At 33.6% G+C, this 14,013-nt stretch overlaps 1 protein-coding gene across 1 annotated transcript in view; it reads left to right on the forward strand.

Annotated features, from left to right (window-relative positions):
* The first annotated feature begins 3,709 nt into the window (after window positions 1-3,709).
* LOC125075384 (mucin-2-like) overlaps window positions 3,710-14,013 on the forward strand; it is a 32,094-nt gene continuing 21,790 nt past the window's right edge. The window contains exons 1-6 of the mRNA XM_047687126.1: window positions 3,710-3,766; window positions 4,001-4,063; window positions 7,086-7,116; window positions 9,448-9,690; window positions 11,599-11,652; window positions 12,245-12,292. Of these exons, the coding sequence (XP_047543082.1) occupies window positions 3,710-3,766; window positions 4,001-4,063; window positions 7,086-7,116; window positions 9,448-9,690; window positions 11,599-11,652; window positions 12,245-12,292 (496 nt within the window). The remainder of the gene's footprint in view (window positions 3,767-4,000; window positions 4,064-7,085; window positions 7,117-9,447; window positions 9,691-11,598; window positions 11,653-12,244; window positions 12,293-14,013) is intronic.

A 14,013-nucleotide genomic window follows, 5' to 3' on the forward strand; every position in this document is an offset into this window, starting at 1 on the left:
AAATGTGTGTGTGTGTGTGCGTGGCTCGGAAAACACATGAAGCCTTTGGTTCTGCACCTGTATTCTTTCCGGTCGTGTCGGATCGGCTGTATGAGAGTGAGAGAATATAGAATGCACCTGTGTTAGTGCGCACACTTGTGCACAAACACAGGTGCACTCTATATTTCCTGTTTAGTTAGCTGGTCTCTCTTGTGATCGGTAAGGACAACATCAGCTTATAAGACTGCAAATTCCGATGTCCTACGTTCAAATCCCGTGGCCATTCGAAGTATTAAACAAAATGAAGGTAGCTTACCTAAGGACTGAACATAGCTTACCTAAATACTAAATAGGCGAATAACTGCTGGACATAGACCTCTTTCGAGCTGTGCTAAAGCAGTTCTCTGCCTTCCACATCCAGTAAGGTCTCACTGACTTGTTTACTTCCTCGATCCACCTGGCTGAAGTGCGTCATACGTGACACCGTATGCTCCAGTTTCAAATAAAACAATTCTTGTCAAAACTATTGTTTTAAATGATGACGTCAAGCGGTATGTGCTTGTTATGGCTGATGACGTAATGACGTGCTGTTACAAGTCTATTACTGATAATAGCGTTGGTCTGTTTTGACTAAAACATATATAAAGACGGTTATTTACACAAATGTATGCAGCGTCTTACGTACATGAAAATTTAACACAGAAATAGTTAAGTAAAATTCATAAAATCGTTCGATTTAAATTTTTTGTGTTTTTCAAATTCGCGTATAAAATTTTCACTGTCTTAGTTATTAATAGTCCAAGTGTAAACAATTGCAGTTCTGGAGAAAATATACTGATCTGCGAGGAACCGGTAAGAAACTGTTTTTTTCCGTCAATGAATAAATAACAATAATAGTCTACGTACAAGTTTTAAAATTCTTGATTTTTGCCTACTATGTTATATGTCAAGTAATATATTTATTATATTTGATATACTTATAGTTTCCGACCTTAATAACCTATCTCGGTGACAAATACCATTCAGATCTATTCCACTTTGATTGAATAACAAACATCCATACCTATAGATTTTACCTATTTATAATATCAGTAAGAAAGTAAGATTATTTTTAATAATAATTAATTGATTATTAGTATACCAGTAGATCAAACACTATCATGCATTTTTAAGTTCTATATAACGTTTATATAATGCACGCAGAATAATCCACCAAAATGCCTTAGGGATTTTCTGTGACTTACCCAAAGCTTTTGATTGAGTTCACCATGAAACTGGTCAAGAAACTCTATCACAATGGGAATTAGGAAATGTGCGCTCGATGTTTTGACTTTATCTTCACAATAGAATTCAGAGGGTTCATGTTAAATGAAAAAGTTTTCCTATGTTCTCATTTGGTATGGGGATCCTACTAGGTTCAATTCTTGGACCTTTTCTATTCCTCATATAAATAAATGATTTGTCCTTTCTTGTATAGAACAAACCGGGTATGATCACGTCCTACATCTGTCCCGATTTCCTCTGGCTATAACAAAGATTAATCGTGAAGTATTTTTTTAAATAACAACAGAAAAAAACGTGCGTGCACTTACGTACGTATAATTCTTCGGCAAAATTAACAATAGCGTTTAATTGCGTGCAAATAATTATTTACAATAAAATAATAATTATCATTACAACACTCACGTTACATTTAAACATTTTAAATATGAATTATTAATAAAATAAACATTGCAATACAAGACAAGGCGTGAATTTGTCTACTTCGAGCGACTTGATGATGTTATCATTTTTTCATAGCGCGATAAAAGAATGTACAACTTCAAAAATAAATATCGATGTCGGCATTCACCTGACAAACTATAGCTAAAGGCCATACAGGTGAGTCAAGAAGTACAAAAAAAAATCATAAAAATCGGTCAAGGTATTTAGGGGAATGAACACACACACCACACATATAGATATGTTACACTAGTGACCCTTATTGCACCCGGTTTTACACAGTTACAATAAGGGTATATATGTTACCGCAAATGTATGAAATCTAGGTATTGTATACAATTCCTAAAATCGCACGGAAATGTGTAAAATATATTACATATTAGACCTAAACGTTTCCTAAATAGCAATCGGTAGTGTTAAACATTTGAGATATCAACGGGTACGCGGGGATAGCGGGGCGAGGGGAGGTTATTGTTAGCGAAAGTTTGTGTGATTTCAGTAGTTCGGAATGGCAAAATAAAATTATGTTTTAAAAAGATGTTCCAATCTCTCGATATTTCTTTACAATGACTTACAATCCAATTGTTTTCCTTATGACAGGTCAAACATTTTTAAAATAAGAAATAATGTCATATCCAAGTATTAAATGTTATGCCATAAAAAAATATTAATTAAAGTTGTAAAAATTAATTACAATAATAATTGTATATATTTATAATATGTATTATTAATAATAATGTGATATAATTAATGATATAATACAATGACATAACACCATATTGGAGACTAGGGCTACTCGCCAACATTTGACTTTATAGGAATAATCTAAATCAATAGTTGATTTTCGAAGCTTTAATTAGTAAGATAATATCAAGATTATTATATTTTACGATGTGATTGTTACCTGAACGTTGTTGTCTCAACGAGTGCTTCGATAAATAGTATTATTCTCATTTTAACGACGTGTTTTTATTACAGAAAACATTATTTTTATCGATTTCCTAATACGATATTGGAATTATAAACAATTCCTAGAAATTGTACACATTTTGGACATTTATAATAAATTAAATATAATAGTATTGAATAGTTTTTGAAGCAATATTTTATACATTTCCTAAACAGCGTCGGTATTGTATAAATTACCTAGGATTTGTATACAATTTCGGTAACAGATATAAAACTTTTAAGTTAAAGAACAAACGTAAACAGAAAAAATCTTCTTCCGGACACGGAAGTTGAAATTCTCCCCTTTTCTCTACTATATTATGCATGTATTATACATATAAACCTTCCTCTTGAATCGTTCTGCTTATTGACGAAACCTGCATTAAAATGCGTTACGTAGTTTAAAAGATCCAAGCGATACAAATGGGAAGCGACTATGTTTTATACTACGCAGAGATATCTCATTTGAATAATTAAATATAAATCTAAATACAATTACGAAGTATATTTAAATAACACAATGTAAATATATATACAAATATTATTTAATTTCACAGACTTCTTTTTGACTTTCGTAAATTTGACCACGATTACAATCAAAATGGTTAAACTATACGTATACACAAATATGTCGAAGTGTCTGTGATTTTAACGTGTTAACATTTTTAGTCTTAATTTGGTTTTGAAATAACCGATACTATAGTTTGGGAAGTTTCTAAATGTATCCGAATTTTTTTAATAAATTTTTTTTTAAATTTATAAACAGACTCAGTTAATTATACTTATCTATAAAAATATATAGAGAGCTTTTTGTGTTTGAAAAATATGTTTGCGTTAAGGAGGTTTTATTTTAGAGACGAGATTATAAAATCCGGAATAGTCTCGAGACTTTCGAGACTTGAAACACGAAAGGTTCCGGCTCAACCACGACGACCCAAACCTTTAGCCCAAAACTAAGCTTATTGATCTGCATCTGATGATGACCCAGCAGTGGGTTGTATTTGGCTAATACTGATGTATTAGCCAAATACAACCCACTGCTGGAGATAGACCTCTCCCAATGTGGTTGTCCACCTTCTCTATCCAGTCGAGTCCCGCCACCTTCTTCAAGTCATCGGTCCGGATGTGGACTCGTCTGCTCCAATGGTCATCGGTCCCCCGAAATACGTGAATAATCTACTGCCACATCAGTCTGCTAATCAGACGAGACATATCAGTAACTCCGGTTCTTCTCCGGATAATCTCTACTGTCTTGTTTGCGGCGCGCGTACTATATACGTCGTCTATATATTATAATAATCGTAAAAGCCATGTCAAATTTATTTCGTTATTTATTTTCAATATTAAACAGACAAACATCCCTCCTCAAATAGACACTGAAGGCAAGAAGGACTTAGATAGCTTCATCGAACAGGCAAGAAAAGAATTAGCAACTACTTAATTTTTTTAGCATTAGCAGCAGCCTGTAAATTTTCCCACTGCTGGGCTAAGGCCTCTTCTCCCTTTGAGGAGAAGGTTTGGAGCATATTCCACCTCGCTGCTCCAATGCGGGTTGGTAGAACACACATGTGGCAGAATTTCGTTGAAATTAGACACATGCAGGTTTCCTCACGATGTTTTCCTTCACCGAGCACGAGATGAATTATAAACACAAATGAAGCACATGAAAATTCAGTGGTGCCTGCCTGGGTTTGAACCCGAAATCATCGGTTAAGATGCACCTAATTATGCGTTCTAACCACTGGGCCATCTCGGCTCTTACTACTTAATATTTGAGCCATACTTTAGGAACTGTTACTAGTGAAGGCATTAAGACTAGGTGTTATACTTTTAATAAATGTTGCTTTAAGCGTGGTTGTAGGGCTTTGTGCAAACTGCAAGCTCGTCTGGATAGGTTCCACCGATAATACCTAGTATTTGCTGTGTTTCGGTATGAAGGACGAATGAGCCAGTGTAATTGCAGGCTCAAGGATCATCTTCGTTCCCAAGGTTGCCATTACAATACCCCCACCGCCTTTGTTCGAACCCGATAAGCTCAAAAACTACCGACCGGATTTATATACGATTTTCACCAATGGACGCAACGATTCATGAGGAAGATCTAGGTGTATAATAACGTTACTTCTTGTGTAAATTGTCTTAAATATTACGATGTTCGTGAAAGATATTGGAAATACGTACGTCTACGTTCCAAAATGGCGGACCCATGACGTTGGAAACTAGAAACACCGCGGTTTTAATATCAAGCAAAATTAACGTATTTACGCTTTACAAATCTCCTTGAAATAATAAAATTATACAATTCCAATAATCCGTATCAAATTATAGATTTGCCCTTACGAATAACAAGTAAGAACGAGACGGTTAATAAGGCAATCAATTAAGTTTGCACAGGTGGTTGAAATTAAACATAGTTATAATATAAAACATGGAATGATAAAAATAATGTGGATTTTAAGTTTAGTCTCGTCACGAAAAGCGATGGATTTCGTTTTTCGTGTAGGCGTCGTTTTGGCGTTATTTCATGTAAGTCATTTTTTTTTTAATCAGTTTGTCTGTGATTCAAATGATGCGGCCTAATTATAATCTAAATTCATTCATTTGATTAGGCTGAAAAACACACGCACGTGATCATACAGTTTTGTTAATTAAAAAAAATAATACAGATATTGATTTATTGATTACATAGATAAATGTAATTTTGTTTTTATTTACAATCTATACATTACTTATTCAAGTATTCTTAAGAGCAATTATGAAATCATTTTAAAATATTACAATCGCCATTTTAAGCTGTTTAAAAAACACCGCCACCAATAATATATATTTTAGACGTTTAATACGCATTAATACGTTAGTTTTTTTTTTTATAAACATCTGTGTATGTTGAATCTTTTTATTAAATAAATCTTAATAAAAGTGTGTTAAGTAGAAGTTCATATAACTTGCAACGCTTTTGATAACGTTAACTTAAATCTGTTTTTATTTATGGAATCGTACATTAATATGAATTTAAAATTGTATCACATATTCAAATGATTTATCATACATTTAAACTATGGAATATTTGTTAATATTTGTTCTTAATTATTACGCACATTTAAAGTTAACAGATTGCAAATTTAATTTGAATGATGTTTGTTATATAAATAGAAATTGTATGAGTGTTTTTTTTTTTAAATAAACAGTGAAGTGAAGTGACTTTTCAGTAAAACAAGTGTAAAATAATTACGAAAAACTGTGGATGTAAATGGATACATTAACATGGCGTTTTTAGTCCGCCATTTTGTTTCGCATTGCGCGTACGTTATAGGTTATTCAAATGAACACTAAGACTGATACTATAAATGTGAAAACACTTTAGTTTGTACGATTAAACTTCTAAAGTTGGATTTAGATTCGAATAAGAGTCGTTTGTATTGAGATTTGATTCTATTTCATTTGATGTTTAACTTCCTATAATGTAATATTTCTACCAAAACGTATTTCCGTTCATAATTACGATAACATTTACTATAATAAAAGCCATCATCATATATAAAAATTGACATCAATAGATTCACTAAAAAAGTATCTTTATTTTTGTTTTGTGAATTTTAGGTTAGCGTCTGGCGTACACTGACTCATGGATAATTCGGCTTGGGTTGGTACCCATGTCAAGTTATCATAATTGTTATAATTCATACCAATATAATTATATCGAGCATCAAAACTATTCCTTCCAAATCTCTAAGGAAAACCATAAAGTTCAGCTTATTTTGAACATAACGTATCATTCAGCGGAATTCTATAAGAGCTCGCTTCATATACTCGTATCTTGGAGACTTACGATCTTTTTCTGCGAGGAGCTTAGAGATTGGTCTTACAGAATAGTCCAGTTAGACGTAATAGTGACCATTACAAAAGGTCATATATAGCATTTGGTACATAAATAAAGCCGAGATGGCCCAGTGGTGTTAGGGATTAAAAGTATCTTATGTGCTATACTATACTATAATCTACCTATACGCCAAATTTCGTGATTGATTTACAAACATTTGTCCACACTTTCACACTTATAGTATTAGTAAGATTTCTTAGAATTCCAATGTTTATGGACTGATAAATTACGATCAGAGAGCCTATTTTTTAAATAGATATAACTCCGGTCAAAGGTATACAGTTTAAATTCCAATACAGACAAATTAGCCATCTGATGGTAGGTGGTCACTACCACCTATAGACATTGGCATTTTAAGAAATTTTATCTATTCCTTAAAGCTCTACCGACTTTGGAAAAAAATCTTTAAACTGGAACACAGCAATACAAAGTATTACTGTTTAGTGTTGGATTTTGTGAAGGTATTACCAAGACTTGCATGAAACCCTACCAAATCAAAGATACCTCCAAGTATTAATGATTGAATGTTTTTAAACTGTATTTTGTAATCTTTCAGGTGTATCTAGCTGTAGCGAAACCGGATCCTCGTAAGTATATATCACTTTGAAATGGTACCATTCTGTATTTGACTGTTTTCTTGGGAGACTAATCTCGGTTCGGTCCGGTTGTTTGCCCGAGAAATTGGGATGTAATCTTTTTTATTGGAAAATTTATTAGCTTCAAATTCAATAACTAATTATTTTTTTTCATAATTATGTCAGTTTACGAGATAATCGAGAAAAACTGTTTGTCGCGACCTTTAACCCTGGATAACTTTCTAAGCGGCGCACGGATCAATGGGGACTTTTGGGATTTTGTTTAAAACCACAAAAGGAAGGTTCATCCAAAACTCCAGCTTTGCCCTTTTCCCGAGTTCAGTCACTGGACTATAATTAGTTATTAAAAGTAGTGATTGCCTATATAAAAGTAGACATAAGATAAAAACGAGAGGTGTCGAACGGTTGGAAAGAAGTTTTCCACTATATATTGTTTTAAATAACAGACGTAATGAATATGGCAATGACATATAGATTTCTGCCAGTTCACTCTACTGTAAGCCGTTTAAGCCGTAAGTTTCTCTGACCGGTTCTACTCAGGTCCGTGTTTTTTTCCGTACCGGTTGTAGATTGTTTTTCTTAACAATCAATAAGTAAGTGTAACGCTTCCATATTAAATAAAGATTTTTGACCTTGACTTTAGATCATCTCAAAGTCTTTGATAATAACAAAAAAATATTAAGATACCGTCAGTGTTAAGCGCGTTTTCAATTGTGCCTTGTCCTAAATAAACTTTCCTGTATTTCTATTTCTTTCTTTCTATCTCTCTCTAACTCTCTTTGTCTCTCTCTCTTTCCTTCGTTCTTATTATCTATTCTTATTCACCTAAACTTTGGCTCACCCTTCAAAACAGAACATATCAATACTATGTATTGCTCCTTGGCGGTAGAGTATACGATGGGTGGATGGTACCTACTCAGAAGGTACTGTGCAAAACCCTACCAGCCCGTAAAAGTCGATCTGTCATAATTTTTTGTCAAGATAATCTTTGTAGCATTTAAAGTAACTTTGCGTCTCATTTTCCAATAGCACCAATTAGGCGTTACAGTTCTTCTTGTTTTTAGACGCTATACATATACATGATACAAATGATTTTTCTAGGTGATCCTCACACTCTTGTGGTTTTGCAACAGAGAAGAAGTGAACTAGGTCAGCTTATTAAATGATATTTTCTAAGCACTAACATTAGCGATTAAAATATTCAATTGTAAAATTTAAAAGAGTCGTTAAAGAGCGTTTGTGTGCTAAAGGATATTACAACACTAATGACTTTTTAGTTGATTGCACACCTCGGGAATGAGATGATCGCCCCCACTCTGTTTCAAACAACGAAGATATGTTCATTGTTATTGTACATGAAATAAATACATGTATAAATGAAAATGATTCTTCTCAGGTCCGTGGTGCTTATTTCCTAACCGGTGGTAGATTTTTGACTATCATTAAGCAAGTATAACACTTCCATATGTGAATAAAGATTTTTGACTTTATACGTATCGGAAGTGGTAAAATTGTCGTGTTGAAATCTCCTTGTGTTCGAGTAGTTTGGTTGAACGCGATCATCTCAGGGCTATTGGTCCGATTTAAAAACCTTGTATTCGAGTACTCCTTGTGGTCCGATTTAAAAAAATATTTCAGTGTTAGTTAGCCCAATTATCGAGGAAGGTTTTAGGCTATATACTTCGCTACGACCAATAAGAGCGTAGTATCTATGAAAAATCTTATGGGAGCTTCCTTGCGTTAACGGTTAAAGATTCAAATACTAATACTTATCCAAACAGATACAACAATTTATTGTCAATTAATTCGCTCGGCAGCAATTAATTGTCAATTAATTGCTGCCGAGCGAAGCCGGGGCGCGTCGTTTGTTATTGATAATCAAACAAAGAGGTCCAAAAAAACCAACCATAGTCCATGGTCTACGGTAATTATTGGAATGGAGAAAAAAGAAATTAGATACTTTTTAATTCCACAATGAACTATAAAGTGACCGTACATAAAATCCATACAAATATTTTAAATGCGAAGGTGTGTTACGCTTTTATGGGTAAACTACTGAACCGGATTTGATGAAACTTCGCGTGTACCCCAAGAAAGAGCATAGGCTACATTTTTATAACTAAAACCTAGGCGAAGTCGCGGGCGCAAATATCAATCTTAGATTATATAGTGTACGCTGAGAACCTTTGTTTTAATGTGTTATGGAATTAGTGTACAATAACACTACAATAACGCGACACAATTATAAAACGACTAACTAAATATTAAATAACTATTAATATAACTCAAGAAATACAGACTTGACATATTTTTTTTTCACAGATCACAAGATACATCGAGAAGTTCACGCACATATAAACAATAATGAACCAGTCAATTTAAAACACCATGTGAAACACACGAAGCAAGTTGAATACAAAATAGATCAAGAAAATAAGAGATCCGGTGAAGAAGGACCAGCCCTTGATTCTCGGGATGAAGAGGCAAATGAAAATTTTGAATCAACTCGAACACAGGAGCCTGATGAAGAAAAACGTGTCCATAGACATGAAGGTCATCACAGAGGTACGATATCTACAAATGGTCCATGAGAATTCACGGATTGAATCCGTGTGGCTTGCTACTAAAAGGGCCAATATATATTTTTATATGACACCTGACACCAATTATGATATACTAATCATTACTCATATCACTAATGCGCCACCTACCGTGGGAACTAAGATGTTATGTATGCTGGCTCACCCTTCAAATCAGAACACAACAATAATATCTATTGGTATAGTTTTGATTGATTTCCTACAACCTCAATATCAATTATCCTTATTTTTGGTAACGAGAATAGAAACGATGAACATGACATCAGTTTTTTATTACATGTAAAAATGCAGGTATTAGTAATAACTTATTAGTAATAACTTGGTTGTAGGGTTTTGTGCAAGCCTGGCTAGGTAACGGTTGAAGGGTTAGTCAGTCAGTGTAACTACAGGCAACGACAACACATCAAGAAGGATCATCTTATAAGGACATAACATCTTAGCTTCCCAGTTTGGCGGTGCCTTGGCGATGTAAACAATGTTTAATATTTCGTACATCGTTAATGGTTCTTATTAGGCAGTGGTGACCACTTACCATAAGGTGGCCCATTTGCCCATAGGCCTACCTATGGTATAATGTGATTTATATTTTACTTAAAAATGTATCTTAAGCTCTTTTAGCACCAAGTCACAGAATTGCTTTTTTATTTATTTGTGTTTTTTTTTGTAATATAATTTCTTCACATCTATGCTGTTATGTTGATAACTAAAATATTATTTACAATTGCTATATCAAATCATGTTATTCAAATGTTTTGCTTTTTGCCCGCATTCGTTTTGCTAAACAGCATCACAATCTAAATTTTTGGATTGAAGATGTCGAAAACTTTGCATTGAACTCTACGACGCCAAGTTTGTCTTTGTTGAGTAGTCTTGTTGTAGTCTTCGTCTGATTCTGGATTCCTTTGGTCTGGATGTTATTTATTTAATTTGTCAAAAATCTGGCCATCGCTATAATGGATTATAGAAATTTGCAATACGCCATAACGTAAAGTAGGTTCCACTTATCTTAAAAAAAGGTTACGTTTTTCATCGAGTCCCATTATCACCACCTCAGTAGGGAAGGACAACCACCTGAAATTGGTAAAGTTATATTAGATTTAAATTTACAGAATGATTTATCATTAAAGGGAACTCCTATTGGATAGTTCCGTATTTCTGTCCAATTAAATCGAATCTCTTAAAGTTGGACTATGATAAAGTTTAATGTGTTGTTAATTACCAATCAAGAAAGAGCATAGCATAGAGGTAATTATGCAATCATCTGGCTCTTACGAAACTATATGTCGAATCGTTCCATAATTATTTTTCACGCAATAGAAACCTTCAGAAAGTTACCGGGCCCCTGTGACGTAACTGGCTGATGTGGGATTCTTAATTACTAAAACCACTGCGATGGCCATCTTTGGCATGGAACGAAGATGCTTCAAGTTCGTAGTGTGCTTCAAAACGTGTTCGAAAAGAGACCCAGGGTTTAAAAGGGATATAAAAGGCACAACGCCAGCAGAAAGGGAACCAATTAGACTTAAGTATGATGTCCAATTACACCTTTAAAGTCTGATGGATGGTTAGAAAGAAATCTACCCAGCTTGAAGATAATAATTATTTACCTGTTTCTCCTTAGATTGCTCGTAAAAATGTCCTCGTGTTGTCATAATTTTTCATTGAGTCTCTATTCTTCTTGAGTCCTGATAAACCTTCCCTTAGAAAAATAACCAATTGTAGTGCTTTAACATTGCATTTAATATCTTCTGTATAAATTACCACTAGACGATCAAGTGTGACAGTGTGAAGGAACAGAACAAAGTCTTTAAAAGTAAATTAGATTAAGAATAAAGTACGCTTCTGATACAACTAATAATTCTTCTCATTACAGGTTCACAAAATCACCCAATATCAAATCTGCTAGCTGATGTTCTGAACGAGAAAGGTAATTTAAAAAGTTTTTCTAGTAACTCGATATTTAAATAACTAAACAGTAAATAATTAAATAAGAACCAAAGTAATGACCCCTTCGATGTTGGAACATCGTGATTGAATAAGCTTCTTCTCTTCAAAAAGGAAAGGCTTAGCCCAGACTAGAGACACGTATAACCGTACGTACTAAGTTCTTTCCGTAGGATCATCTCGAGGATCTTCTTTGACAAAATCAGTAGTCGTTTTTACATAAGAATTTTATTTACACAACAACAACAATTGCATAAAGTAATTTGGATTTGGAAAACGTTACAGTAAAAAGTACTCCTTTATAGAAAAATTGAGGTGGCACCAAATTCTTCACAATTCTTGACGTGAACAAAATATTCATTGACAAAGAATCTAGATTTAAACAGTCCAAAAAAAAGACACAACAAGGTGGTACGTTTTTAGAATAACTTACAAGAAAAAGTCATAAATCGTAGGAAAATATTTGACTTTCGTACAAGATACGCAAACGATCGCTCAAATGGATGTTTTTAATTAAAACATGGGGGTCGATACGGTTACATTTAAGTTTATTAGAACGTGTTTTATTGTTGCAGATCAAAAAGAATTGAGGGGGACGCTGAAAGAACTAACTGGATACACCGGTAAGAAATTTGTTTATCCATTTTCAAATTCAAGTAAAACTTAAGACTTTTGAACCCAGACCCTATATAAGAGAAAGAATCAGAGAGAAAGAAGATGCATAACGCTCATTCCACACGCGACGATTACTGCAAGTTCACTCCACTGGAAACCGCGTAAAAGAATTTCGTTCGACAAATATACTAAATACACAAACAACAAATCTGTGAACATTTGATTATTCGAGAAAAAGAATAACACTTATCTAAAAATGCTAAAAAGCTATATTCAATTCTAACAGAACTAATAAATATAAACAAACTTAGATTTACGTATTTCTTGCGATGTTCTCAACAGCTCAGCTGTATTGTGCCCTTCTAACAATTCACGATGAATATATCTTTATTTATGATACAACACTCTTTAACAACGACTTATATACACTTTATTTTCACTTCCAAAGTTACGATAACAGTTTCGTCGACGTTCAAAACGCCAGTTTTTTGAAAATCCATAATGAATATCATAGATCAGTCAAGCTCTCGACCAATGATATCGCGTCAATTCGATGTCAAATGTTGTTTATTTGCCTTTTGTCCTCTTGTGGTTGAAATAGACTATACATTATTCCCGAGTGTTATAATACTTATTACTTACCGTATGAATTGTACTTGTACAAAGCCAGATCGGATCACTAGTAAATAATAATACGTAATTAGGTTAGGTTAGACAGACGAGTCGCGGTTGTGTGCACACGCGATCCCGTAGCGCCCTTTGAATGGATGGAGGGTAGCACCGGTTATTTATTGGGTATTCCGGCACTCATTGCAAGTTATACTGAAGTACTGTAAATATTTTTAACAGCCTCAATGTCTATGGTAGTGTGAATTTACCATCAGGTAGATAATTTGTCCGTCCCCTACCTACATAAAAAATGTGCCATGAACGAAACTGCACTGTTCCAGCGGAACGGTCAGTTTGAACAATATCTAAACATCCCATAAAGGATGGGCATTTACCGACTTTTCCTTGATACATTTTGTATAATAGTTGTACATCTAATTCATGAATTTATTGTTACTTTGTTAATATTGGATGATAAGTATGAATTATGTCAAATCTTTGATATTTTTTACGCCTCAGGCAAAGTCTAATTATTATTTAGAAGGAGAAATATCGAAATTGTTGAGATGTTACCATTATTTTTTTTAGAGTTTTGCCTATTTTTGCTGGCGAATGACAACTTACATATAACTCTAGAAGCTTCCAAGGTGTTCTCTAACCCTTTTTGATTTTCTTAATTTAATTATTAAGTATGAGAAATTGTTGAGACACTAGCAATTTTTTTTTAAAGTTTGGCCTCGGTTAATGTTGGCAAACTGGAATTATTTAAATATATGTTTATATTGTGGGAATATTTATAATTAATTCGGTTACAAGATTAATCTTATTGTTTTAGTAGTAAAACAACATTCGTATAATCTAAATTATTAATATTAAAGCCGACTTTTTACAGGCGGCCATTTTGTCAGTCTGTGCTGTCAAATGGAGGTCCATATTCTAAATTTAAATACCAAGAACGATGTATTTGTTATTCAAAATGTGTTAATTAACATACTCTGACGCCTTGTCTGTGAATGTAATTGCTTATTAAATATGTACACATGTGTTTTAAATACGTATTGTTAGTAGCCACGGGCGATACCCGAATTTTGTGACGTCGGTTGAGTAACGGATATTTGGA

The sequence above is a fragment of the Vanessa atalanta genome, chromosome 30 (assembly GCF_905147765.1).
Source record: "Vanessa atalanta chromosome 30, ilVanAtal1.2, whole genome shotgun sequence".
NCBI classification, from domain to species: Eukaryota; Metazoa; Arthropoda; class Insecta; order Lepidoptera; family Nymphalidae; genus Vanessa; species Vanessa atalanta.